Source organism: Dipodomys merriami, unplaced genomic scaffold (assembly GCF_024711535.1).
Source record: "Dipodomys merriami isolate MVZ:Mamm:240054 unplaced genomic scaffold, mDipMer1.0.p SCAF_52, whole genome shotgun sequence".
Taxonomy (NCBI): domain Eukaryota; kingdom Metazoa; phylum Chordata; class Mammalia; order Rodentia; family Heteromyidae; genus Dipodomys; species Dipodomys merriami.
Genome location: NW_027206091.1, coordinates 8,482,548 through 8,510,477, shown reverse-complemented (window position 1 = coordinate 8,510,477; position 27,930 = coordinate 8,482,548). Strand labels below are relative to the sequence as shown.

Sequence of the window (27,930 nt, the reverse complement as noted above, 5' to 3'; positions counted from 1 at the left end):
TCTGTGCGCGTGCATGAGTGTGAGGGGGAGTAGCCAGGAGGAGGAGAGGCTTGGCTGGGGGCTGGGCTGGGGGTGGAGGCAGAGGGAAAGGGGACGTCACCAGCTTCAGGGAGTGGAGTTCTGCCGGAATGTTGATTACCAGACCCAAAAAGAGACTTAAGAGGGACAGCGCCCAGACACATAGCCTTTAGCCTTACTTCCCCTGGCGGGGGGGGGGGGGGGGGGGGCAAAACTGGGAGCATAACCATCTGGATCCCCTTCCCCCTCTCTTCCCAGGCTCCTTCCTAGGCTCCTTTAAGACTGGGTTTGTCCTCAACTCCAGGAGTTAACCCTTGGATGTCCAGGTGGCCCCTTAGGCTATAGCCTGGTGGGCGGAGGAAAGAGCGGGGAGGCCCTGTGTGAGGCGGGGAAAGCGTTGCCCCAAAGTCTAGGGAGGAAGAGAAGGAGCCAGCGCTGGGAAGGAAAGGAGGCAGTCAGTGGCTCAAGCTTGGGGGAAGGTGGTTGTTGGAGAAGCAGAGCCAAGGCGAGGGGCTCCTGCTGTGCCAAGCGTGGGCAGTGCCAAGTCCCCAGGGAGCTTGGGGGGGAGGGCCGGGAACAGCCTGGCCCTGCCCCCTCCCCCCTCCAGGAGGCATCCAGCAAGTTGGGAAGAAAAAGTTTGGCTTCGGATCTCTCTCGTGTGCTGATGACCCAAAGGATGGGCAGAATCCCGTTAGTGTGGTGTTTGGCGTTGTCCTACTGGGGTTATGCAGCCCCCGAGGGTGAGTACTGGGGGTCTTGTGGGGACCAGTGGAGGGGTGGAGGACTGGATGACAGGTGGTTGGAGATGCCAGACTTTTAGCTTAGAGACATTTCCTGGAAGCAGCAGAGACTTAAAAAGAGGGAGAGAGACGGAAGGACACACAGACATGCTAGGACAGGCATTGGGGGGAGAAAAAGAAGACAGGGGAACAGAAGGAAAAGAAACAGAAACTGTGGGGGTGGGGGGCAGAGGCAGAAGACATAGACAGACAGATGGACAGGAAAAGCTGAGCGATGGATCAAGGCTAACTTTACAAGAAGCTGACGTGGGGATCCAAGGAAACAGGATCGAAACTTCCCCCACAGGGCCGCTGAGGCAGACAGAGGGATGGGGTAGAATGTGAAGTTCTGGGGGTCCCTTTGCCACTGTCTTACAGCCCCCCCATTAAACACTTGTGTTCCCACTGAAGGGAAGGAGTGGCTATGACTCTTTGTGTTTCTTGTCTCTTTGTCTCTGTCTCTTTATTTCTGTCGCTTTCTGTCTCTGTCTCTCTCTCCATCCCAGCCCCCTTTTTTTTCCCCTCCTCTGCCCACCATCCCAATCTGTTAAAGTCTTGGGGGGGGGGGGAATCCAAAGATCAGAGGGCAGCCCTGCCAGGCAGCCCTGGGGCATGGGAAGCCACCCAGATCCCACAGGATAGATAGATACTGGCTCCCCGTCCCCTGGGAAGATTCTCATCCTCTCCCAAGCCTCCACCCTCCACTCCCACCCCGCACTCTGAGGTCACCCCACAACTATGTATGCTGAAGGGCCTGGAAGGGGCCTGGTGGGGGAGAGCTGGCAGGGTCCTGGTGCCCCCTCTTCCTGGGTGGGGAGCGGGGGGGGGGGGTCCCTCAGCTCCTTCCCTCCCTTTGCTTGCTTCTCAGCAGGTGCCCAGGCTGAAGCAGAGGACCCATTTTTGCAAAGTCCAGAGAACATCACCGGGGCCCGAGGAATCACAGGGACCCTTCGGTGTGAGCTCCGCATCCACGGCGAGCCCCCCGAAGTAGACTGGCTTCGGGATGGACAGACCCTCCAGATGGCAGACAGCACCCAGATTCAGTTACCCCTGGGTGAAGATTGGGAGGACGACTGGAAAGTGGTCAGCCAGCTCAGGTGTGCTATGTCTCTGGCAAGCCTCGGCACCCCCAGATCCCACTCCCCACCCCACCCCACCCCCAGCTGCTCAGTCACGCCACGGGGGACGTAGAACCCCAGTCTGGCTTTCCGCTTATGATGACACTCCTGAGTTTCATGTTCTTCTTCTGTAAAATGAACTAAAAATATCTTTCTGTGACCTTTCTGTCCAGACACCCTCTCCCTCCCCACTGCCTCCCCTCCTTCAGTTCTGGTGGACACCCCCCCACACACACCAGCCTCCAGCTCAGATCCTCAACTTCTCTGATCCTCCTCTTCCCTTCCAGAATCTTCTCCCTGAAGCCTGCAGATACAGGACGGTACCAATGTTTGGTGATTCTTGGAGGACAGACTTTCATGTCCCAGCCTGGCTACGTTGGGCTGGAAGGTGAGTGCTGGGGGCACAGTCCTGAGAATTTACCAGGCACTACAGAATTTGCTGTGCCTTTCTAGGGCACATATATTAATGATCTTGGGACGTTAGTTAGGGGTGTCCAGGTATAGGAGGATTGTATCCTGGAAGAGAAGGCATTCAACATTTTTTCTTTTTGTGGGGGGAAGAGTCAGGCATGATTGGAGTAAGTAGAAGCATCTAGAAATCAGAGGCACATGACTTAACTCTTCTACTCTTCCCCACTCCTGGGGAACCACGCTGCTTTCCTCATCTGTAAAATGAGATAAGGAAAGCCTGGCATGGTGGTGCACACATACAATCCCAACACTCAGGAAACAGAGGCAGGAAGATCTGGAGTTGGAGGGTAGTCTCAGCTTACCTAGCCAGAGTAGGTCTCTAAATTTTTGGCTTGCGGGTAGGGACAGAAAGAAAAAACTGGGAAAGAGGGAGAGAAAGAGTAACATTGTCCAAAATCTACACTTTACCTGACTTAGGTAACTGTGACTCCTCTATACATCATCTTTAATGTAAAAAATTAAAAAAGAAAAAATTAAAAATGTAAATAGAAGCCAGGCACCAGTGGCTCAGGCCTGTAATCCTAGCTACTCAGGAGGCTGAGATCTGAGGATCATAGTTCAAAGCCAGCCTGGGCAGGAAAGTCCGTGAGACTCTTATCTCTGATAAACCTGCAGAAAACCAGAAGTGGCGCTGTGGCTCAAGTGGTAGAGCACTAGCCTTGAGCTGAAGAGCTCAGGGACAGCACCCAGAGTTCAAGCCCCATGACTGACAAAAAATAAAATAAAATATAAATAAATCAACAGATAAAATAATTGTCAGTGAATTAATTAATGATTGATTCATTGAGGAGTCACAGTCAGATTTTTTTTTTTTTTTGGTCAGTTGTGGGGCTTCTCAGAGCCTGGGCACTGTCCCCAAGCTTTGTCATTCAAGGCTAGAGCTCTATGACTTTCAGCCAAGCACCACTTCTGGTTTTCTGGTGGTTCTTGGAGTCTCACAGCCTTTGCTGCCTAAGCTGGCTTCAAACCACCATCCTCAGATCACAGCCTCCTTAATAGATAAGATTACAGGCACCCAACAAAAGCAGGTGGATACCTTGTGGATAGAATCTACTCGTAAATTCTAGTCACTCAAATGGCTGAGTTAATGAGGATTTTTGGTTCAAGGCCAGTCAGGGCAGACAAATCCTCAAGACTCATCTCCAATTAACCAGCAAAAAAAAAAGTGAAGGTATGGCTCAAGTGGTAGTGCACCTGTCTTAATGGAGAAAGCTAAGGGAGAACACAAGGTCTTGAGTTCAAGCCCCAGGACTGGCATGTGTGTGTGTGTGCGTGCACGCACCCACACACCCACTCAGACCTTAAAGGTCAGACATAAGGGAAACAGATGTTAGGATCATGCATTGTAAGGGTAGAAACTGAAGGAGGGCTGGGAATGTAGCTTAGTGGTAGAGTGTTTGCCTAGCATGCATGAAGCCCTGGGTTCTACTCCTTAGTACCACATAAACAAAAAATTAATTAATTAAAAATAAAAGAAACTGAAGGCGGTTCAGATGTCCTGGAGAAGCAGAAAAGTAGGGGAACAGGTCAAACACTCCATAGTGGGGGGGTAGCCCAAGTTTATTCAGAGGGACCCCAGCCTCTCCTTCTGTCCCCCATACCAGGCCTGCCTTACTTCCTGAAGGAGCCTGAAGACAAAGTTGTGGCTGCCAATGTCCCCTTCAACCTGAGCTGCCAGGCCCAGGGTCCCCCAGAACCTGTGAACCTACTCTGGCTCCAAGATGCTGTCCCTCTGACCCCCACCACAGGCCATGATCCCCAACACAGCTTGTATGTGCCAGGTGAGTGGGGAGGGGGTAGGTAAGGGGAGAGGGCAGGGCAGAAGTGGGGAGGGATGGCACTCTTTATTTACTGAATCTGTCTCCCTGTCCTTCTGGCCTGTCTCTGAGTCTCTCTATCTCTGAGCTCTTCAGCTCAAGGCTAGCACTCTACCACTTGAGCCACAGCACCACTTCCAGTTTTCTGATGGTTAATTGGAGATAAGAGTCTCAGGGACTTTCCTGCTTGGGATGTCTTTGAACCTGGATCCTCAGATCTCAGCCTCTTGAGTAGTTAGGATGATGGGCGTGACCCACCAGTATCCAGCGCAACTCTTAACTCTTTCTTCCTGGGTCTCTGTGTATCTGTTTGTCTCTTACTCTTTCCATTCACCCTCTCTGAATAGCACTCTTTGTCTCCAATTTCCTCTGCGCTTTCAAGTGGCCCAAGTCTGTGGGCCTTGTGCCCTTTTGTGACCCAACAGGGCATCGGAACCATCCGTGCCCTCTTCTCCCCCATCTGCCCTCTCACACACACACAGATGCCCATCGATTGCCCTCCAGCGTCCTCTGGGCTTTGGCTCAGGCACTCCTTTGGGCAAAGGAGGGAGAGAAAGAAGGAGCCAGAGAAAGATACCCTGAAGTGACCCAAGATGGGAGAGTTACAGGCCAGGGAGGTTGGGCTGACAAGATGACTCTCACTCTGCTTGGAGCTCCATGGTGGTCAGAGGCAGAGCTGGGGGGTGGAGGTGGGTGAGGAACCTTCCATTATCCAAGGAGGAGAGACAAATTGAGGTTGTCTCAGTCCAGAGTGGTGGCTGAACCCCACCTGCTTCCTCATTGCCGTTGCTGGGATGAAAAGGGGCCAGAGGTGAAGGGTGGTACCCACATTCTCAGCATTCTAGGGACCCTGAGTGTGCAGGGAAGGGATGGGAAGCATGCTGACCCCCCAGAGGGGTGACTCAGGGCCAGTGGCTTGAGTGAGTGGTAAGGGACAAGAATGAAGCTTGAGTCACAGAAGAGGGGGGGCCAGAGAGGGATGGATATGTGTGTGTGTGTGTGTGTGTGTGTGTGTGTGTCCATGTCCATGGGTCTCTGTGGGGTGGACATGTCCAATTGTGGTATCCATGTGTCTGCATAGGTTGAACCTGTTGGAATATAACTTGACACCAATGGAGTCTCTGATCCCAGTGTGTATGTGGGGGGCGGGGTGGGTGGGTAAGACAGCCTGGGTTCACAAGTCAATAACAAACACCTGCTGCTTCCCTCTGGTCTCCTTGTATCTGTATTGGCTGTGGCTTGACTTTTTTTTACTCATGACAGGTGATCTACCACTAAGTCATGCCTCCAGCCCAGCTTTTTGCTACTTAAACAGAAATGGAATCTCAGAGACTATTTTTTCTGCCTGGGCTAGCTTTGAACGGTGATCTTCTAGAGCTCAGCCTCCTGAGTAGCTAGTAGACATGAGACACCAGGCCCTGACTACTTGTATGTTTCTTACTGTGTGTATGTGTGTGTGACTTGATTTCTGTTATTCACATGTGTGTGTGTGTGCCACTGTGTTTATGGTTTGTCCCCAGGCTGACTCATTTGTGTTTGTGTATATTTGTTTGTGTGTCTAAGTCTCCTAGATGTGAGTCAGTATGCATTGTTTAGGACCAGCATGGAGTTCAGCTTAGCCAGCTCTGTTCATCTGTGTATGCATTTGTGCCAATAACGGCTTGTGTGACTCACCGTGTTGGTGTGTCTATGTGTTTGTGTCTGTGTATCTTTGTGTGTCTTCGTGTATATGCATGGGTCTGTGCATCTCTATGTCTGTGTGTCTCTATTGCTTTGTGAAGGAATTTTGTCCGTTGCTGTTAAGTCTGTCCCTCTGACTCAGGGCGTGTCTTCCTTCCATCCCTCACATTCCCTGGAAAAGCAAGGCAGGGGTGGGGTGGAGCTGGGGGGGGGGGGGACACATCTGGAAAGCGCATCTGAAGAGGTCAGGCCCCCCCCATGGAGGGTCTAGAAGAAGGGACAGGACTCGCCACCCCCCCCCACCAACCCCTTCCCCCGAGCAGACGCAGGGGCCTGAGAAGGGGGGTCCCAGACAGGCGGCCGGAAGTGCTGGGGAGGGGCGGGGTGCGGGGGCGCCGTGACTCATGCGGGGGCAGGAATGCTGCGGTCGGAATACGGACCAGGTTCCAGAATCCCCGTTCTCTGCCCCAGGCCCCATCGCTGGCCAGCGGCGTCCCCACGAGCCAGGTGCCAACGTGGGGGCCCAGCGCGGCCCCCCTCGGACCCCCCACCTCGTCCCTGCTGAGCACCTGACCTTGGCTGGGAACGGGGCGCCCCCTCCCCCGCCCAGCCCCTTCCGGCCCCCGGCCCCCGGGTCGGGTCGGCGGTGGCGGGCCTGGACTCCGGCTCCACTCCCACCCCGCAGAGCCGACCATGACGGAGAGAAAAGGAAACTTTGTGTCCGCGTGGAGCGGGGAGGCGCCGCCGGGAGCTGGGGAGGTGGTGGTAACAGGGCGTGCGCACGCGCAGTTACACGTGCGCAAACTGCAAGGGGCGCCACGTGCAGGGGCACCACGTGCAGGGGGGTGTGCAGGTGCAGGAGCACGCCCTGTGCACACCCAAACCTTGCAGGCCAGGACTATGCACACCCAGAATAATGCAGACCTAAACCAGGCACACCTAGACATTGCATGTCCAGGCTATGCACCACTAGGCCATGCACACCTTAGACCACACACACCTTAGACCATGCACATCTAGATCACACATGCTTAGGCCATGCATGCCTAGACTGGCCTTGCACACGGGGGCCATCCACACCCAGGCCATGCTGACTTAAGACCACACAAACTAAGGCCAGGCATGCCTAGAACATGCATGCCCAGGTCTTGCACACCTGGGCCATGCACACTTACAGCACACATGCCCAGGCCATGCATGCCCAGACCACATACACCCAAACCATGCACTCCAGGCCTTGCATACCCAGATTTGAATCAGGCTGAAGTTTGATGCTCTGAACACGGTGCCACACAAATGTATTGTGTGTATGAATGTACACGTGTGTCCCAGAAACACCACAAAGCCATACATAGCAGGAAATAGACGGAGTGTATAGATGAACAAATTTTTGGTTTTCTTTTTTTCTGCCCGTCCTGGATTTTGCACTGGGATCCTGAGCGCTGCCCCTGAGCTTTGGTGCTCAAGGCTAGCACTCTACCACTTAAGCCACAGCTCTACTTTGGGCTTTTTTCGGTGGTTGATTGAAGAATCAGATGGACTTTCCTGCCCAGGTTGGGTTTTAACCTCAGTCCTTATAGAAGTAAGCCACCAGCAGCTGGCACCAATGAAAAAACTTTTCTACACATGCTTTAGTGAGTTTACCCATTCAGTGTGTGCTTCTACGTAGGTTGGCATAGGCCAGTATGAATATGTTTGTGTTCGTATTGGATGTACATGTCTTCTTTATTCCTTTTATTTATTTTTCATTTATTTATTTGCCAGGCTTGGGGCTTGAACACTGGGCTTGGGCACTGTCCCTGAGCTCTTCAGCACAAGGCGAGTGCTCTACCACTTGAGCCATAACAACGCTTCTGGTTTTCTGGTGGCTAATTGGAAATAAGAGTCTTGTGGATTTTCCTGCTTGGGCTGGCTTTGAACCGTGATCCTCAGATCTCAGCCTCCTGAGTAGCTAGGGTTACAGGTGTGAGCCACTGGTACCTGGCTATTCCTTTTATTTTATTATTATTTTTTGGCTAGTACTGGGCCACTGGAGCCTCCCAGTCTCACTTCTCTTTTTCTACTCACAGCTAGCACACTACCACTTGAGCTCATACCTCCAACCCTGCTAGTTCACTGGAAATAAGAGTCTCTCAGATTTGTCTGCCCTGGGTTTTTTTGTTTGTTTTTTGGTTTTTTGCCGGTCCTGGGGTTGAACTCAGGGCCTGGACACTGTCCCTGAGCTTCTTTTGCTCCAGGCTAGCTAACTCTACCACTTGAGCCACAGCACCACTTCTGGCTTTTTCTGTGTATGTGGTACTGAGGAATCGAACCCGGGATTTCATGCATGCTAGGCAAGCACTCTAAAAGCCAGAGTCCCAGCCTCTAACTGGTTTTGACGGATGGCAATCCCCAGATCTCAGCCTTCTGAGCAGCTAGGAATACAGATGTGAGCACCAGTGCCCACCTTTCTACATGAGGCTTCCTCTACTTGACCACTCAGCCCTCTCTCCTCCCCAGGTCTGAACAAGACATCTTCCTTCTCCTGTGAAGCCCACAATGCCAAAGGGATCACCACATCCCGCACAGCCACCATCACAGGTGACAGAAAATGATCTGGGGGTGGGGGGGTGGGGTATGGAGTGTCTGAAGGAGGAGCTTAGGTCCAGGGTACTAGCCACAAACAGGGAAGGATGAGATGCCTCCAGGGTTATTCTGTCCCACTATCTGCCCACAGTGCTTCCTCAGCGACCCCAAGACCTGCACGTAGTTTCCTGCCAACCCACAGAGATGGAGGTGGCTTGGACTCCAGGCCTCAGTGGTGTCTACCCTCTCATCCACTGCACCCTACAGGTGAGACCTCCCCTGACTTTGGTCACCCCAGTGTCTGCCCTCTTATCCTTACTCACAAGCACCCATCCTCTGTCTAAGAAACCAACAGTAGAATATTCAATTAAGCCAGTGTCCTGACTCTCCTCTCCTCCCTGCTGTCTGAAATACCTTGCACAAGACATTTAACTTCTCTGGGCCTCCGTCATCCCATCTATAAAATGGGTATAATGGCAGTTCTGGGGCTTGAACTCAAGGCCTCACCATTCTCCCTGAGCTTTTTCTGCTCAAGGCTAGCCCTCCGCCACTTGAGCTCCCAGCTCTTGCTGGTTCAGTGGAGATTGGTCTTATGGACTTTTCTGCCTGGGCTAGCTTCAAGCCGGAGCCTCAGATCTCAATTTCATGAGTACCTAGGATTACAGGTATGAGCTACCGGTGCCCAGTTTCATTTATCATTTGAACTAACTTCCTTCCTTCCTTCCTTCCTTCCCTCCCTCCATTTCTTTCTTTCTTTCTCTCTTTTTCTCTTTCTCTCTTTCTCTCTCTCTTTTTGTCGTAGGGCTTGAACTCTGGGCCTGGGCGCTGTCCCTCAGCTCTTCAGCTCGAGGCTAACACTCTACCACTTGAGTCACAGCGCCACTTCCAGTTTTCTGAGTGGTTAATTGGAGATCAGAGTCTCATAGACTTTCCTGCCCGGGCTGGCTTTGAACCACAATCCTCAGATCTCAGCCTCTTGAGGAGTTAATAATGAAGCGCCTAGCTTCATTTGAACTTTAAAAGCTAGGGTTATTCATCTTGAGATCCTGAGAAAAAAAAGGGCCTGCTCCTCCTCCCCTGCCCATGGCTAGAAGGACAAAGCTGAGATTGAATTCCAGTGACTCCCCAGCCTGGGGGACCTTAAATGCCAGACCAGGTGCCAGCTACACCCCTGCCCCCATCTATCCAGCGTCCCCCAGGAAAGCAGAAGTGGGTTCTCTTCCTCTCCAGGTCTCACTTCCCGCTGCCGGTGGGCTGAGGCCGGAGGGTCATGCCTATCCTAAGGAAAGGAGAAGTAGGAGTAAGGATGGGCCCCCCCCTCCAATACACCCACCTCCCCTTTGTCCTGGCAGAAGTTCCTCTTCCCATCTGTCACAATTATGGGTCAGGGAGCAGGCCTGGGGACAGTCTGACTCTGTCTCCTGATGTCTACAAGTTGCCCACCTCCTCCAGTGCTTTCCGGGTGACCTTGTCTCCCAATGTAGGGCTGTATGACTTTGGACAAGCCACCAAATCTCTATGTGGTCCAGCTTCCTCATTCCCCACCACCACCATCTGGGGTAGGGAGCAAAAGGTAGACATGGTGACACACGCACGTAATCCCAACTACTCAAGAGGTGGCAGCAGGAAGATGGAGAGTTTGAGGGCAGCCTCAACAAAAGTAGTAAGATCCTATCTCAAAAACAAAATACAGGGGCTGGGAAGGTGGCTCAGTGGTAGAGCGCTCGCCTTGCATGCATGAGGCCCTGAGTTCGATTCCTCAGCACCACATAAGCCAGAAGTGGTGCTGTGGCTCAAGTGGTAGAGCACTAGCCTTAAGCTGAAGAGCTGAGGGACAGCGCCCAGGCCCAGAGTTCTGGCCCCACAACCAGACCCAAAAAAAAAAAAAAAATACAGATGGGTGCCAGGGGATCACGCTTGTAATCCTAGCTACTCAAGAGGCTGAGATCAGGATTCAAAGCCAGCCCAGACAGGAAAGTCTGTGAGACTCTTATCTCTAATTAACCACCAGAAAACCAGAAGTGGCACTGTAGCTCAAGTGGTAAAGTGCTAGCCTTGAACTGAAGAGTTCAGGGACAGCACCCAAACCCAGAGTTCAAGCCCCACAACTGACAAAAAAAAAAAATATATATATATATATATATATATATACACATATAGGTATAATATATATATAGAGAGAGAGAGATTAGATAGATAGATAGATAGATAGATAGATAGATAGATAGATAGATAGATAGATAGACAGATAGACAGATAGATGCCTGGGTAGCTAAGATTAAAGGTGTGAGCCAGGATACCTGACTCTCGTTTTTTGTCTTTTTTCTTTTATTTTTTGTGGTGCTGGAGATTAAATGTACAGCCTTCTTCATGCTAGATCAACAATTCTTTATTTGCTACTTTCTTTTCCTTCCTTTCTGTCTTTCTCTAGTTCTCTCCTTCCTTCCTCTTTCTTCCTTTCTTTCTTCCTTTCTTTTTTTCTTTCTTTCTATCTTTCTTTTCTTCTTTCTCTCTGTGTTAGTACTGGGGCTTGAACTCAAGGCCTGAATCTTACTCACTCCAGGCTGGTGCTCTACCACTTGAGCCACACCTCCACTTCTGGCTTTGTACTGCTTCATTTGAAGATAAGAGTCTGCCTGACTTTCCTGCCCAAGCTGGCTTCACACTCAGATCCTCAGATCTCAGCCTCCTTGAGTAGCCAGGTTGACAGGTGTGCGCCGTGCTGCTGGCGCCCAGCTCTCCCCTCTCTCTTCAGGCTGTGCTGTCCGATGATGTGGTAGGTGACCAGCTGGGAGAACCAGAGCCTTCAGAGGAGCCCCTCACCTTGCAGGCATCCGTGCCCCCCTACCAGCTTCGCCTGGGCAAGCTCCATCCCCACACCCTTTACCACATCCGGGTGTCTTGTGCCAGCAGCCAGGGGTCCTCTCCCTGGACCCATTGGCACCCGGTGGAGACACCGGAAGGAGGTAGGAAAGACTGGGCTGAGAGATGCCCCCCATGGTCTTGCTGGACCTTGCCGGCCTCAGTGCCACCCCCCCCCCGTGTCTCCTCTCACCCCTTTTCCCCATGTGACCTCCATGTCCCTCCTGTCCTGTCAGCCCCGCCTGCTGGCATCCTTCCCAGATCTTTCCCCTGGCTTTTCCCCTGGCAAATCCCACATGCGCTGCCCACGCACAGTGCCCTTTGTACGCAGCCCCCCACTTCCTGGGCACTGGGGAGGAGGGGAGGTGGTCAGGAAAAGATGAGGATGCTAGCTTCCCCTCTTCCTTGCCCTCCAGTGCCCCTGGGCCCCCCTGAGAATGTTAGCGCCATGCGGAATGGGAGCCAGGCCCTCGTGCGTTGGCAGAAGCCCAAAGTGCCCTTGCAGGGTACCCTGTTAGGGTACCGGCTGGCATACCGTGGCCAGGACACCCCTGAGGTGGGTGCTGCTGACTGGGTTGGGGGTTGGGATGGTGGGAGGAGGAGGGAGATGGGAAGAAGATGTCAAGATGATGCAATTGGCCTGCGCCTAGTAATCCAGGGGAGGTTAAGGGGACCCCTGGGAGGGGAGATGGAATAAATATTTAAGAACCAGTACAAAAGTATTTTAGGAGACAGATGTACTAACTCAAACAGTTTTACTGCAGACACGTATAACCGTTTGGAGGAAGGGGACAGGGCTTTAAAAAATAAACTTGCTAGGCATCGGTGGCTCACGCCTGTAAACCTAGCTACTCAGGAGTTGGAGATCTGAGGATGGAGGTTCAAAGCCAGTCCAAGCAGGAAAGTCCATGAGACTCTTATCTCCAAAGAACCACTCAGAAAACCAGAAGTGGTGTTGTGGCTCAAGTCCTAGAGTGCTATCCTGGAGCCAAAGAGCTCAGGGACAGCACACGGGCCCAGAGTTCAAGCCCCACAACTGACAAATAAATAAACTTGATAAAGGTTTTATCTAGAGCTAGAACCTCTTAGGTGGAGAGGTAGGGCCTAGATGTTCACAGGGGTTGGAGAGATAAAGGAGAAAGCAACAGAATTTAATTCTTCCACACACGAGTGAACAGTAGCATATACAATTTATGGTGCTAAGAAATTAAAGGCCAGGCTAGAACAGAGACAGTTCCTGTCTTGGTGTGGCCAGTGTCCCAGAGAGACAGAGAGGCAAATGGGGGGGGGGGGGGGGAGGATGAAGACTAGGGATGAGGAATGGGACCTTAGCTGGGGGCAGGGAATGAAGGCTGGGGATGAGGGGTGAGGCCTGGGGGGGCGGGGAAGAATGAAGAATGGGGGTGAGACACTGGCCTGAGCAGACGCTCAGGGTGATGGCTCTCGAGCCAGCTAGGCCTGGAGTTGTCTTAGATTTTTCTGCTTTTGGATCATAGGTGCTAATGGACGTGGGGCTAAAGAGAGAAATGACCCTTGAACTGCGGGGGGACGGGCCTGTGACTAACCTGACCGTGTCCGTGGCAGCCTACACCTCTGCAGGGGATGGGCCCTGGAGCCTCCCGGTGCCCCTGGAGCCCTGGCGCCCAGGTAACACCAAAGCCCCCTCAGCCCACCACGGGCCTTCCTCCTGTGACACCCCGACTCCGCACCTCTCAGTGCTGCACAGCCCAGGCTGTGTGCCTGGCAGGAAGCCTCCTCCCTCCCTCCCTCCCTCCCTCTTTCCCTCCCTCCTTCCCCTCTCTCCCTCCCTCCCCCTTCCCTTCTTTCCTCTCCCTCCTTCCTCTCTCCTTCCCTCTTCTTCTCTCCCTATCTTCTTCCCTCCTATCCACCCTCCCTCCTTCCCTTCCTCCCTCCCTCCTTCTCTCCCTTCCTCCCTCCCCTGTCTTGCCCTCTCTGAGCACATCTCCTCTCTGTCCTTTCTCCTCACAGGGCAAGGACTGCCAATCCATCACTTGGGTAAGGGCTTCTGCACTCCACTCCCCTCCCTCCCCCAACATACCATGAGGGCCCTGTCCACACACACACACACACACACACACACACACACACACACACACACACACGTTTCTCACACTCATCTAACCTGCTTCTTAGGTTTGTGTGGGCCCCGGAGGGAGGGGTCTGGAATAGCCCAGCACATTGGGGAGATGGCTGGATGGGTGCATGGGTAGATGGAGAGTGAGTGGATATGTGGACAGGTCAAAGGATGGATGGACGGATGGGTCGATGGATGGATGGATGGATGGATGGATGGATGGATGGATGGATGGATGGATGGGAGAAAGAATGGTGGGCCTAGCACTGGTGGCTCACACTTGTAATCCAAGTTACTCAGGAGGCTGAGACCTGAGGGTCGTGTTAGAAGCCAGCCAAGGCAGAAAAGTCCCTCTTATCTCCAGTTAACCACTCAAAGACGGGGAGTGGCTCAAAATGATAGAAGTGCTAGCCTTGAGCAAAAGAGCTCAGGGACAATGCCCAAGTCCTTAGTTCAAACTCCACAACTGACAAAAGAGAAAGAAGAGAGAGAGAAGGAAGAAAGGGGAGGGAGGGAGGGAAGGAAGGAGGGAGAGAGAAAGAGGAAGGAAGGGAGGGAGGGAGGGAAGGATAGCTGGTTGGATGGATGGACAGATAGATGGAAGGATGAGCAGGTGGATGAGTGGAAGGCAGAAAGGAAGGTTGGATGGATGAAAGGAAGTATGAGGGGATGGAAGAAAGGAAAGAGAGTATCCACACATCCATCCCACAGGTTTTTCCCCAACAGTTCTCAAACATCCCTCCTGGAACACCACTGTCCCCTCCTAGCCCTCTCATGAGTCACCACTTGTAACATTGTAACACAGCCACTACCCTGAGCTGTTGTTCACATACCTTCTTCTCTTGCTCTTTGTTTAATCATTAGGATTGAGGCCTGGAACCTTGCTGAGACCTGGAACTCTCATTTAGCTTTTTCTTTTCTTTTCTTTTTGCTTTCTTTTTTTGTTTTGTTTTGTTTTGGTCAGTTGTGGGGCTTGAATTCAGGGCCTGGGCATTGTTCCTGAGCTCTTCTGCTCAAGGTTAGTGCTCTACCACTTTGAGCCACAGCTCCACTTCCAGCTTTTGAATGGCTAATTGGAAATAAGAATCTCACAGGGACTTTTCTGCCAGGACTGACTTGGAACTGCGATTCTTAGATCTCAGCCTCCTGAATAGCGAGGATCACAGGTGTGAGCCACCAGAGCCAGGCTAGCTCTCTTGTTTATAATGGGCACCCTACTTCTTGAGCCATACCTCCAGCTCAGCTTTTTGCTAGGTATTTTGGAGACAGAGTTCCACAGATTTTTTTTTTTTTTTAATCCAGAGATCTGGTCTCAGCCTCAGTCTTAGACACAGTAAATCTTAGGAACCCCGAATCTCTAAATGAATTACAAGCTTGAGCCCTTGGCTCATTCGAACTCATTGAACACTCGCTCCACATAGCCCTTAGTTTTTGGTCCCCAGCCTCACACTCCTTGCATATTCCTTGCCAGATACCTTACACACCATCTGATACTACAGGGATTCCCTTCCCTACTCAACCTCTTTTTCCACACCCAGGCCCACTCGCCTTGCACAGTCATTCCATTATCAACCTTCAGCCTCCTGCACTACTTCAGATGGGCTCACACCTGTCCCACACTCATCAGCTCACCATCCCATCCCACCTCTTGCACACTCAAAGAGCGGTTCTGTCCCTCTCCCGCTCACCCTTCAAGTTTCTCATGCTTTCTACCCTACTTCATGTACCACAACGCCCTTGCCTAGCTCAGTTTCTGGGATATGAGAACACATCCATCATTCAAGTGCACCCCACAACTTCTCCCATGTCCCTTGACTCCCCGCATCACACCCCCTTGGCTCCCAGACCTCTGCCATGACCTGTTCCCCGTGCCCTCCCCCCTCCGACAGTGAGTGAGCCCCCAGCTCCCGCCTTCTCGTGGCCCTGGTGGTATGTACTACTGGGAGCCATCGTGGCTGCTGTCTGTGTCCTCATCCTGGCCCTGTTCCTCGTTCACCGGCGGAAGAAAGAGACCCGCTATGGGTGAGTTAGGATGTCATGGGGAAAGGCTTCTGTGGGCTGGGGTGGAGAAGCCGGAGGCAGGGAGGGAATGAGGCCAGGGAGGCAGGAATGAGAGGGCTGGAGAGGGCTGAGGGCAGGCCTGGGGGGACTGGGGATGGTATTTGGAAGGAGGGGGTTCCATGTGGTTCTTTCCCGTCCTCACCTTCTCCCCCACTCCCCCCAGCGAGGTGTTTGAGCCCACAGTGGAGAGAGGTGAGCTGGTAGTCAGGTACCGTGTTCGCAAGTCCTACAGTCGGCGGACCAATGAAGCCATCTGTGAGTGAACTCTATGCTTTCTTGCTCTGGTCTAGGCTCAAAAAGCAGAGAGAAATGGGCCTGCTAGGCTTCTGTAGGTGCATGAGCCCCCACCTGTGAAAGCCTGGGGACCACAGTCCCTGAAATGATGGAGCTGTGGAACCATACATGACTTTAAAAACTAGAATGAGCTGGGTGCTGGTGGCTCACACCTGTCATCCTAGCTACTCAGGAGGCTGAGATCTGAGGATTGCAGTTCAAAGCCAGCCCAAGCAGGAAACTCTGTGAGACTCTTATCTTCAATAAACCACTAGAAAACCAGAAGTGCCACTGTGGCTTACGTAGTAGAGCATTCTCCTTGAGCTGAAGAGAGCAGGGACAGCACCCAGGCCCAGAGTTCAAGCCCCATGACTGACAAATAAAACTAGAGTGAGAGGCATCTTTGATTTGATTTGGGGTTGTTTTTTGTTGTTGGGTTTTTTGGTTGTTGTTGAGACCGTGTCTCACTAACTTGCCCAGGCTGACCTAGAATTCATGACTCTGTGGCTTCAGCCTCTCAAGTACTGGGATTACAGGCCTGTATCACCATGCCTGGCTAAGACACTAGAATCTCAGATGCAGTAAATCTTAGGAAACACCAAGCCTCACCCAAGGCCATAGAAATTTAGAAAAATATGATGGTGATGATGGTAACAGTGGTGGTAATTAAAGCGATGATAATGGTGGTGATGGTGAAGATGGTGGTAATGATCATGATAATGCAGGTGGTGGTAACTAAGGTGATGGTAGTGATGATTAAGGTGGTGGTGGTAGTGGTAATGATGATAAAGATGAAGACAATAGTAACGAAGGTAATGGTAGTGAGGTGGTGACAGTAATGGTGAAAGAGATGGAGATGGTGACAGTGGCGATGGTGGTAATGATGATGGCCATATGGTAGACCTCCCTAGCACCTGCTACAAGACAAGCACCATTAAGCATTCTATACATATCACCTTATTTAATTGCAACAATCACCCAAGGACCCAATGTCACCTCACACTTGCTTCCCCAATGAGGAAGCCAGGACAGCATGACAGAATTTGCTCAGTGCCACAGAGCTTGTGATGTAATTTGGTTCGGAAGTGTAGACCTGACACATGCTAGATAATTCTCAGCCTTCCCAGTGCTTGGATTATAGGGGTCTACCACCACATTTGGCCTAAAATACATACTCTTCACTCTCATACCCTATGGCTTGTTGGAATTGTAGGATGTTAGAGAGATAGAATCTTGGCCTGAAAAATGACAACAATCAATACCATAGTTTTGAAACTCATAGGGTCAACTGGTTGCTGGTGGTTCATACCTGTCATCCTAACTAGCCTGGAGGCTGAGATCTGGGGATTATGGTTCGAAGCCAGCCTGAGAAGGAAAGTCAGAACCAATAGAAAAGCAGAAATGGTACTGTGGATCAAAGTGGTAGAGCCATGTGCTGGTGGCTCACACCTGTAATCCTAGCTACTCAGGCTGAGATTGGGGTTCAAAGCCAGCCCAAGCAGGAAATTCTGTGAGACTTTTATCTCCAATTAACCACCAGAAAGCCAGAAGTGGCTCTGTGGCTCAAGTGGTAGAGCACTAACCTTGAGCTGAAGAGTGAGGGACAGCACCCAGGCCCAGAGTTCAAGGCCCACAACCAACCCCCCCACAAAAAATTATAGGATCAGTTCTTGCCCCTCTTTTGTTTTTTTTTTTTTTGAGAGAGAGAGAGGACACATAGCCCAGGATAGATAGCCTTGAACTCTCAACCTTCCTGTCTCCAGCTCAGCTATAGATTTACTCTTTTAGTGTCCTCAGAAGTCAAATCCCAACTCTCTAGAAAATAAAAAGGATGCAGCCAGATCTAAATGTAGCACCAAACAAAAAGGCTTCCAGGCCTGAGGTGAGGAGAGTATTGGGAAAGGGCTGGGAAAGAGATTTAAAAAGAGAAGGAAGAAGAAGCAGCAGGAAGGTTGAAGTCATTTAATGGAATATTACACAGCTTTCATTTCCCAAAGTGTGAACCCCAGGTCCCCTGGGTCCTGGAGACCTCAGCAGGGGTCCATGTGGTCCATGTGCTTGTAACACCAAAATGTCCTGGCTTTTCTTCACTGGTATGTTCTTCATGATCTCCCAGAGGAGCTTCCCAGACTCCTTTACCCTTGGTGATGATGTCATCAGTGATTGACCTAACATGTGCTTATGCCATCTTGGGCTTCAGAAGCTACTGTGGGGTTTTTTTTGTGTTGTGCTTTTGTTTTTGTTTTGTTTTTGAAGCTACTGTTTTATATTAGGCATGATGGCTCACGCCTGTAATCCCAGCACTTGGGAGGCTAAGTCAGGATGATCAAGAGTTCCAGGCCAGTCTACATGTTGAGGCGCCTAATTCCAAAAACAAGGAAACTGGAAGGGGAAAAAAAAAGATCCTTATTTCAAGAGAGGTCAAGGAAGTACAATAGTTGCCCTTCAAAGGGCAGATAATATTTTGTTCTTGACCAGGGCAAGCATTTTGTCGCCATGTTTCAAAATGGAGCTATAAAATTTACTGAGGGCTCATTTATGATTTGTACAGATTAAGCTTAAATAGAAAGAAATGTGGAAAACTAATTTTAGTATCCATTTGCTGAATATTTCCACCTCTCTTACATGTCTTACTTGAAAGACTGGTGTGATGGCACATACCTGTAATCTCAGTTCCTCAGGAAGCTGGGCCCAGAGGATCATGAGACTGTCTCAAAAGAAACAAAGAAATTTTAGTTGAATATAGTATCTAGTCTGTCTTTTTTTCTTCCTTCCTTCCTTCCTTCCTTCCTTTCTCTCTCTCTCTCTCCCTCCCTCCCTCCCTCCCTCCCTCCCTCCCTCCCTCCCTCCCTCCCTCCCTCCCTTCCTTCCTCCCTTTCTTTCTTTCTTTCTTTCTTTCTTTCTTTCTTTCTTTCTTTCTTTCTTTCTTTCTTTCTTCTCCTTCCTTTCTTGCCAGTCCTGGAGCTTAAACTCAGAGCCTGGGCACTGTCCTTGAGCCTCTCGGTACTCAAGGCTAGCACTCTACCACTTGAGCCACAGTGACACTTCTGGCTTTTTCTATGTGGCACTGAGGAATCAAACCCAGGGCTTCATGCATGCTAGGTGAGCACTCTATCGCTTAGCCACATTCCCAGCCCTGTATCTGGTATTTCTTTTTTCATTTCTTTCCTCTTCTCCCGTGTGTGTGTGTGTGTGTGTGTGTGTGTGTGTGTGTGTGTGTGTGTGTGTGTGTGTGTGTGTGTGTGTGTGTGCGCGTGCGCACACAATGCTGGAATTGAACCTAAAATCTTTTATTTTGGGGGGGGTCCGGTCGTGGGGCCTGAACTCTGGGCCTGGGCGCTGTTGCTCAGCTCCCTCAGCTCAAGGCTAGCACTCTACCACTTGAGCCATAGCACCACTTCTGGCTTTTTTCTTTTTGCTTATGTGGTGCTGAGGAATTGAACCCAGGGCCTCAGGCATGCAAGGCAAGCGCTCTACCACTGAGCCACCTTCCCAGCCCTGAACCTAAAATCTTGAGGCAAGTCCATTACCACTGAGCTACTCCCAAACCCTAAATGTCTTCTAGATGATAACTTCACATTTTGTAATTGACATGGAACAATTGTACATATTTTCACAGTTCAGAGCAATAATTGGATTGTGTATACACTATATAATGATTACAGGAAATTAATTAGCACTTCCTCAAGCATTTCTCATTTCTTTGTGTGTGGAGGGGAAGCCTGGAGGGGCCAAGCTTTTTCATTCAAGGCTGGCACTCTACCATTTGAGCCACAGCTCCATTTCCAGCTTTTTTTGTTGTTTTGTTTTGCTTTTTTTTTTGGTGATTCATTGGAGATAGAACTTTCACAGACTTTTCTGGCCAGCTAGTTTTGAACCGCGATCCTTACATCCTAGCCTCCTGAGTAGCTAAGATGACAGGCCTGAGCCATAGTGGCTATAGTGGTGGATTTTGAACAAAATGTCCAACAGTGAGAATATGGTTCCTGGCCAGCCTTACTTCTGTGTCAGCGCTGCTGCTCGTCCCCATTTATCTTTCCTGCAGTGAACAGCTTGGGAATCAGCGAGGAGTTGAAGGAGAAGCTGCGAGATGTCATGGTGGACAGGCATAAGGTGGCTTTGGGGAAGACTCTGGGAGAAGGTAAGGACTCTGCTCCCCAGGACACATGCATTCCCCACCCCCAACCCTGAGATGCTTCACTCCTGCACTTTTACCCAACAAAAGGAAATACAGCCCCACCTCCCTGCCTCCCTGCCTCCCCACCGGAAGTCAATGGTGTATCCTTCCCCTCCCCACCCCACCCCACACACACACAGGAGAGTTTGGAGCAGTGATGGAGGGCCAGCTCAACCAAGATGACTCCATCCTCAAGGTGGCCGTGAAGACGATGAAGAGTAAGTCTGAGCATGCATGCACATACAACTCTACACCCCCACATCCAGACCTGGAGCCCTTCCCCATACCCCTTAGGGAGGGCAGGAGAGCAAAACACACACACACACACACACACACAGAGAGCTAGTCACCTGGTACTGGTGACCCACACCTGTCATCCTGGCTAGCTACTCAAGTGGCTGAGATCTGAGGATCAGGGTTTGAAGCCAACCCAGGCAGAAAAGTCCCCATGAGACTCTTATCGCCAATGAACCACTCAAAAGCAGAAGTGACACTGTGGCTCAAAGTGGTAGAGTGCTAGCCTTGAGCAAAAGAACTCAGGGACAGAGCCTAGGCCCTGAGTTCAAGCTCCGTAACCAACAACAACAATAACAAAAAGCTAGTGACCTCAAGTTGGGAAACAGATACTTCAATAGAAGAAATTGAACATAAGGACATTGCTACTTTGGCAGAGGAGAGACTGAAAAGCAGAAACTAGACTGATAACAAAACAGGAGATGAGCAAGAATTCTACTACCGAGCTATTCTTAACCATTTCTTTCATTGTTGGTTGGTTTGTTTGTTTTTAAGACAGTAATGCGGGCTTGAGCTCAGGGCCTGAGCACTGTCCCTTGGCTTGTTCCACTCAAGACTGGTGCTTTACCACTTAAGCCATACTGCGGCTTCTGGCCTTTTGCTGGTACACTGGAGATAAGTGTCTCTGGGAATGTGGTGTAGTGGTAGAGTGCTTGCCTAGCATGCATGAAGTTCTGGGTTCAATTCCACAGTACCACATAAACAGAAAAGGCTAGAAGTGGCCCTGTGGCTCAAGTGGTAAAGTGCCAGCCTTAAGCACAGAGAGGCTCAGGGACAGTGCCCAGGCCCTGAATTCAAGCTTTAGGACTAGCAAAAAAAAAAAAAAAAAAAAAGTAAATAAAAGAGTCTCTGTGACTTTCGTGCTGTCCTCTCCGCCTCTCCTGAGCATCTCCCCCTCCCCCCCTCCCCGCAAGTTGCCATTTGCACCAGGTCGGAGCTGGAGGATTTTCTGAGTGAAGCTGTGTGCATGAAAGAGTTTGACCACCCCAACGTCATGAGGCTCATCGGTAAGGGAGAGGAGGATAGGAGAGAGGGAGAGAGGGAGGAGAGATAGGGAGGAAGGGAAGGAGGTGGGGGAGCCAACCATTCCAATGTGGCCCCATACCAGAAGGTAGACACCCTCCACATCACTTTCCCTGTAGTAACAGATCCATCAAACACCCGGGCTCCCTGCTGCACCCCCCCCACCCTTGGGGACCCAAGAGCTCCCCTTCCTTTTCTCCTTCGGTTTGGAATGTGACCTCTGACCCTTCCCCAAAAATAGCCCTCCCTGGAGAATCTCCGGAAAAGTCCCTGGGAAATGAAGGCCTCAGACTTCCAATCCTGGCTACTGACCCCCTCCCCCAAAACCATGTAGCAGCTAGATTTGAGGGCTTGGCAAGGGGGAGGGGCTGGGCTCCCCTTCTTCCCAGCTGGAATGACCCCACTGCCCGGTTGTGGGGGGGGGTCCCCTCAGGGGTCTGTTTCCAGGGCTCAGAACGAGAGGGCTTTCCAGAACCCGTGGTCATCTTACCTTTTATGAAGCATGGAGATTTGCACAGTTTCCTCCTTTATTCCCGGCTTGGGGACCAGCCAGTGGTGAGGGGACATTTCTCATCCTGTATGCAAGTTATTAATTGAGCATCTATCAGGTACCCAACACTGTCACATACAGTGAAGGTTACCACGACCTTGAACTTGCTTTCTTAGTGTAAGGCTTCCTAGGAGGGAGCCAGGAAATAAACAAACTAACAAATATGTAAACTGGACAATTAAAGGGCTAGAAAGGAAACCGGACTGATGATAAGGATGCAGGGAGATTCTAGGCATAAAGATTTTAAAGCGGAATGGGGTGGGAGGGGGCATTTCCTGCCAAGGGTATACAGAGATTCAGGCTGGAAAAATCTCCATGAAATCACAGAATGTGGGAGCTAAGGCTGGCTTGTCTAAAGACCCAAAATGAGAGCTGGAAATGTGGCTTCGTGATAGAGTGCTTGCTTTGCATGCATGAAGCCCTGGGTTCAATTCCTCAGTACTGCACACACAGAAAAAGCCAGAAGTGGCGCTGTGGCTCAAGTGGCAGAATACTAGCTTTGAGCAAAAGAAGCTCAGGGACAGTGCCCAGGCCTTGAGTTCAAACCCCAAGACTGGCAAAAAATAAAAATAAAAAAAAATGGAGCCCCCTGATGTGTAACCAGTGACAGAGGAAGACAGGATTATATCATATAAAATATTGTGGGTTCCCTGTGGGGCACCTGTGGCCTAAGCTGGTCATCCTAGCTACTCAGGAGGCTGAAATCTGAGGAGGACCCAGGCTTGAAGTCAGCCAGGGCAGGAAAGTCTGAGACTCTTATCTCCAATGAACCATCAGAATACCAGAAGTGGTGCTGCGGCTCAAAGCACTGGAGTGTTAGCCTGGGACACAAAAAGCTCAGGGACAGCTTCCTATGTTCAAGCTCCATGGTCAACTGTTGGCTACAGAAAGGGGTTGGAGTTCATAGCAAAGCCTGGGAAATCATGACAAGCAGAACAGCACTAGCCCAGGAAGGGAAAGAGGAAGAACTTTGGGGTTCTTCCTCTGCTGACTCCTCTCCCTCCTGTTGCCCCCCCCCAGTTCTTGCCTACTCAAATGTTGGTGAAGTTCATGGCAGACATCGCCAGTGGCATGGAATACCTGAGTACCAAAAGATTCATACACCGAGACCTGGCTGCCAGGAACTGTATGTGAGTGTGTTATACTGCCATTCTGTCCAGGCTGGCTTTGAACTGTGATCCTCAGATCTCAGCCTCCTGGGTAGCTAGGATGAGAGCCTTGAACCACCAGTGCCTGGCGTTTTTTCCCCCATATTTCCTAATCTATTCTATTTTTTCCCTTAACTCTCTCTCTCTCTCTCTCCCTTATCTCCCCTAGCCCCTCTCCTTTTTAAGTTATATTTCAAATAGAGTCTCATATCATGTTTTTGCCTGGGCTAGAATGACAGGCATGGCCAGCCTTCTTGGTTGAGACAGTGTCTTGCTAACTTTTTTTTTTTTTTCATGGCCCAGCTTGTAACTTTGAACCTCTGCATCTCCACCTCCCTCAATAGCTGGAATTACAGGCATAAGCCAATGTACCCAGCAAGAAAACTCATGAGTAAAACCCAAAATTCTTAGGAGAAGCTTAGAAGCTGGCAAAAAATGAAAGCTGAGCTGGTTCATTGAAGACTAACACCTATTTTCTTGTTATAAGAGGGAACAAAAAGCTGGGCACCGGTGGTTCATGCCTGTCATCCTAGCTACTCAGGAGGCTGAGATCAGAGGATCAAGGTTCAAAGCCAGCCCTGGCAGGAAAGTCCATGAGACTCTGACCTCCAATTAACCACCTGAAAACTGGAAGTGGTGCTGTGGTTCAAAGTACTAGAGCTCTAGCCTTGAGCAAAAAAAGATCCAGGACAGTGCCCAGACCCTTAGTTCAAGCCCCATGACCGAACTTCCCCCATCCCTCCCCCCCCTGCAAAAAAGTGAAGCAGTCTCCTTAGGGACTGGGGTGAGGGTACAGAAGACAGACACCCTCCCACCACCCCCTACCCCTGCTCCATCCAATTCCAGGCAGGGCAGTGAAGGTTGGGGGGGGGGGTGTGAAGGTATATGTGAAAATCTGGGCCAGCTTCCTGGTGGAGGAGGCTAATGGCCTCTCTCCCTCATATGGACAGGCTGAACGAGAACATGTCCGTGTGCGTGGCAGACTTTGGGCTCTCAAAGAAGATCTACAATGGAGATTACTATCGCCAGGGACGCATTGCCAAAATGCCAGTCAAATGGATCGCCATCGAGAGTCTGGCAGACCGCGTCTACACCAGCAAGAGTGATGTGGTTTGTGGGGGCTGGCGGGGAGGAAGGACATGGTGGGAGGTGATGACTGCATCTCCCAGCTGTCAAGGTCAAGGCCCCTCTGATCTAGCTAGGGCAAAGCCTCTTGCATGCATGGTGGCAGCAGCATGGCTGGCAGGTGCACATGGCCCCACTACCATAACGTGTACATCCTGCAGGATTGGATATATGTGTGCATCAGCATGCCCTGCCCATGCAGATCCCACAGGACCAGCTGGGAACATCCGTGCAGGGATCATGCGTGTACCTCTGGGCCTGTGTGTTTGGGGGTGGCTTTGTGCAGCAGAGGCCCCTCTAATTCCCTTCCCTCTGTTCCGCTTAGTGGTCCTTTGGGGTCACAATGTGGGAGATCGCCACCCGAGGCCAAACCCCATATCCAGGAGTGGAGAACAGTGAGATTTATGACTACCTGCGCCAGGGGAACCGCCTGAAGCAGCCCGTGGACTGCCTGGATGGCCTGTGAGGACCCTCAGGGCCCCTTTTGGGGGCCCCACCCCCAAAGTGCACTTCACACCCCCTGAACCTCTGCACAAAGCCCCAACATCTCCTGAGCCCTGTAAAACACTGCTCAGAGACAGGTACTGTGGCTCATGCCTGTCATCCTAGCTCCTCAGGAAGGTGAGATCTGAGGATCATTCAAAGCCAGCCCAGGCAGGAAAGTCTTGTGAGAGTCTTATCTTCCACTGATCACTAAAAATAAATAAAGCCAGAAGTGGAGCTGTGGCTCAATTGGTAGAGTGCCAGCCTTGAGCACAAAAGCTTAGAGACAAGACCCTGAATTCAAGCTCTGGGACTGGAAGTAGAACTTCCCAAATCCCCATAGGTATCCTCAAATCGAAGTTCCAGAATGTCCCCCCACTTTCCTGAACCTCAGTCTCCCACCTTTCTTTAGGTATGCCTTGATGTTCCGGTGCTGGGAATTGAACCCCAGAGACCGACCAAGCTTTTCAGAACTGCGGGAAGACTTGGAGAACACACTGAAAGCCCTGCCCCCAGCCCAAGAGCCTGAGGAAATCCTCTACGTCAACATGGACGAGGGTGGGGGTCACCCAGAACCACTGGGAGCAGCTGGAGGAGCTGAACCCCCAGCCCAGCCTGACCCTAAGGATTCTTGTAGCTGCCTCACCGCAGCTGAGATCCATCCTGCTGGACGCTATGTCCTCTGCCCTTCGACAAGTCCTGGACCCTCTCTGCCTGCTGATAGGAGGTCCCCGGCACCCCCAGGGCAGGAAGATGGTGCCTGAAAACAACCCTCTACCAGGGAGACTCCCTCTCAAGACCCAAGCTAGGCACTGCCACTGGGGGGCACCTCCTCCTTGCCCCTCCCACTTTCCCACTCTAGGTCTGGTCTCCTCCATGCCGGATAGATTTGCTTCGCTTTTTCTGTGCCTTACCATTCCCATCCCTGCCAGGAAGGGGCTGGACTGCAATCTCTCCAAGGGTTCACAGTCTAAAATATTGTAGATCCTGAGGTTTAAGGAGTCTAGAGTTGGTTCTTCTAAGGGCCTGAAATTCTAAAGTCCCTGATTCTCAAAATGTTAAAGGTTTTAGATATGGAGATTTTAAGGCCCACTGGTTCAAAGGTTCTCAGATTTGGTGGCTCTAGATTTTTCTAGTTGTCAAATTCTTTATAAAAGGCCCAAGATTCCAAGTTCTAAAGTCCCAAGATTCTTCTAGGACCTAAGACTTTATTGTTCTTGATTCTTCTAAAGTTCTGAATCCTGGGGTGCCTTAGGAATCTAGATTCTATGATCCTAAAGATTTTATCATTGTAAACATGGAGGTCCTAAGGCCAATTATTTAAAATTTTTGACGTTAAGGCTCTGAGTTTAGATCTTCTGGCTGAAAGACTCTAGATCATGAGGCTCCAAAACCTTATTTTTTTCCTCAAGTTCTAAGCTTCTAATGGTCAATTATAGTCTCTGAGGCTTTATAATCATAGATTCTCTTCTATGAGATCCTGAATCTAAGAATCGAAAATTCTAGTTGCTGTTCAGAAGCTCTAAGAGAAGAAAGATAGATGGTTCTAAGATCTAATATTCTAAGATGTGACATTCTAAAGCCTAGTCTAAGAAGCTAGCTTTCTTGGGTTTAAGATTCTAGATCAGATGCTTAAAGGTTCTAGATGATTATGCTGTTAAGATTCTAATGTTGGCCTGTTTTATGTTTCCAGGCACTGCATGGTCTATAGTTACAAAATTGTGGGTCCTATACATCTAAGATGCTTACTTGTCACTAATTAGACACCAGTTAATCATCTTTAATATTGGAGACCATCAGGTCCTCTAAGCTGCATTCCTCTTATTTAAGACAATACTCAAAGGTCCAAGAATACACATTTCTATCAGCACTGTAGTTTAAGGTTTAAATGTTCAGACGTGGAGCTGTGGCTCAAAGTGGTAGAGTGCTAGCCTTGAGAGAAAAAATTTTAAAAAGTTCAGGGACAGTGCTCAGGCACTGAGTTCAAGTCCCATGACAAAAAAAATTTTTTTGGAAGCCAGGCACGGGTGGCTCATGTGTGTCATCCTAGCTACTTAGGAGGCTCAGTTCTGAGGAAAATGATTCAAAGCCAGCCAAGGCAGAAAAGTCAATGAAACCCTTATCTCCAATGAACCTCTAGAAAACCAGAAGTAGAGCTGTGGCTCAAAGTTGTAGAGCACTAGCCTTGAGCAAGAGAGCTCAGGAACAGCACCACCCAGGTCCTGAGTTTAAGCCCCACAGCCAGGAAAAAAGATTTAGATGTTCTAAAATTGTAAGGGACCACAAGTCTGGGACATCGGTATAATACCGAAGTTATAACTTTGTTATATTCCTCTGTGTGCCAGGTACGCTTTCCCTTTCACTCATCTTGGGGTGTGTCCCCCTCAAGCCTGTGCAATGCATTAGGGATGCTACCTTTCCCCCCAGGGAATGGACCATCTCTCTTCTTTGGGGCCATGCTGCCCCCTTGAGCCAGTCCCTCATCCTTGGTCTACAGAATGTGGACTTAGGGTGCCTCCACAGGGCCTTATAAAAACAATGTCAATCACTGCTTTTGTCTCTTGTTTCCATTCACCATGATTTGTCCCCTTCCTGGCAATTCTGTTTCCCCCAGGGTAAAAAGAAGGATTGGTGAGCCAGGCACTGGTGTCTGTTCATGACTTCATCCCAGCTACTCTGAAAGCTGTGATCTGAGCGAGGATTTGGGTTCAGAGCCAGCCCAGCTAGGAAAATCCATGAAATGTCTCTTCTCCAATTAACCAGCAAAAGGCTGGAAGTGGAGGTATGGGTCAAGTGGTAGAGTTCCAGCCTTGAACAAAAAAAAAAAGTGAAATCCTGAGGTCCTGAGTTCAAATCCTCATACCATCAACCCCACACACACACCCCACACCCCCCAATGAAGAAGGGTTGTGGTAGTGCATGTCTGTAATCCCAAGTGCTTGGGCAGGCTGAAGTATGAGAATATTCAATTTGAGGTCATCCTGGGCTACAGAGCCAAATCTTATCTCATTAAAAAAAAAATAGAATACAATGTAGAAAGAAGAATTTGGTGGGTCTGGGAATTCTCCTCATTGAAGAGGATAGAAATAAACATAATAAAAGGGAGCAAGGAAACCACAAGGCTTTCAAAAACCCCTCGTGAGGAATATTCTTGTAGATTCAGGATCCTAGGGATATCTACATACCCTTCAATTAAGAGACATGCTCAGGAACACTTGGCCACAAAGACACATCTAGTAAGACAGACTGGCAAAAATCACACAGAAGACATTTTACAGTCATGCACGGGCAGGTACCCACCAAGAACAGCAAGAAATCAGAGTAAACCACTGACACATGAAGACACCAACAGGTCCTCAACACACCCCCAACCCGTGCAGACTCTCATGGA

The 27,930-nt window shown here is 50.3% G+C and overlaps 1 protein-coding gene and 1 long non-coding RNA gene across 5 annotated transcripts; one reads left to right on the top strand and one right to left on the bottom strand.

Annotated features, from left to right (window-relative positions):
• The first annotated feature begins 247 nt into the window (after positions 1 to 247).
• Positions 248 to 27,089, top strand: LOC138811185 (tyrosine-protein kinase receptor UFO). 4 transcript variants are annotated; one of them, XM_069998859.1, is made up of 20 exons: positions 248 to 758; positions 1,666 to 1,894; positions 2,203 to 2,303; positions 3,991 to 4,167; positions 8,383 to 8,463; positions 8,600 to 8,715; positions 11,204 to 11,414; positions 11,727 to 11,866; positions 12,807 to 12,957; positions 13,300 to 13,326; positions 15,295 to 15,427; positions 15,630 to 15,721; positions 19,785 to 19,880; positions 20,057 to 20,134; positions 21,125 to 21,217; positions 21,667 to 21,788; positions 22,804 to 22,913; positions 23,882 to 24,041; positions 24,382 to 24,518; positions 24,952 to 27,089. In XM_069998859.1, exons 1-20 carry the CDS (start codon positions 683 to 685, stop codon positions 25,301 to 25,303), a joined length of 2,682 nt encoding a protein of 893 aa, XP_069854960.1. In that variant the 5' UTR covers positions 248 to 682; the 3' UTR covers positions 25,304 to 27,089. The 4 variants fall into 4 exon arrangements, with proteins under 4 accessions (XP_069854960.1, XP_069854961.1, XP_069854963.1 ...); XM_069998860.1 differs by having other exon boundaries at positions 249 to 758; positions 1,669 to 1,894; XM_069998862.1 differs by lacking the exon at positions 13,300 to 13,326 and having other exon boundaries at positions 249 to 758; positions 1,669 to 1,894.
• Positions 17,703 to 25,536, bottom strand: LOC138811187 (uncharacterized). The gene is made up of 4 exons (XR_011367332.1): positions 25,454 to 25,536; positions 21,724 to 21,808; positions 18,401 to 18,446; positions 17,703 to 18,121 (listed from the first exon to the last, which is right to left on the bottom strand). It is a non-coding gene; the product is annotated as an uncharacterized lncRNA (long non-coding RNA).
• Positions 27,090 to 27,930: the final 841 nt, after the last annotated feature.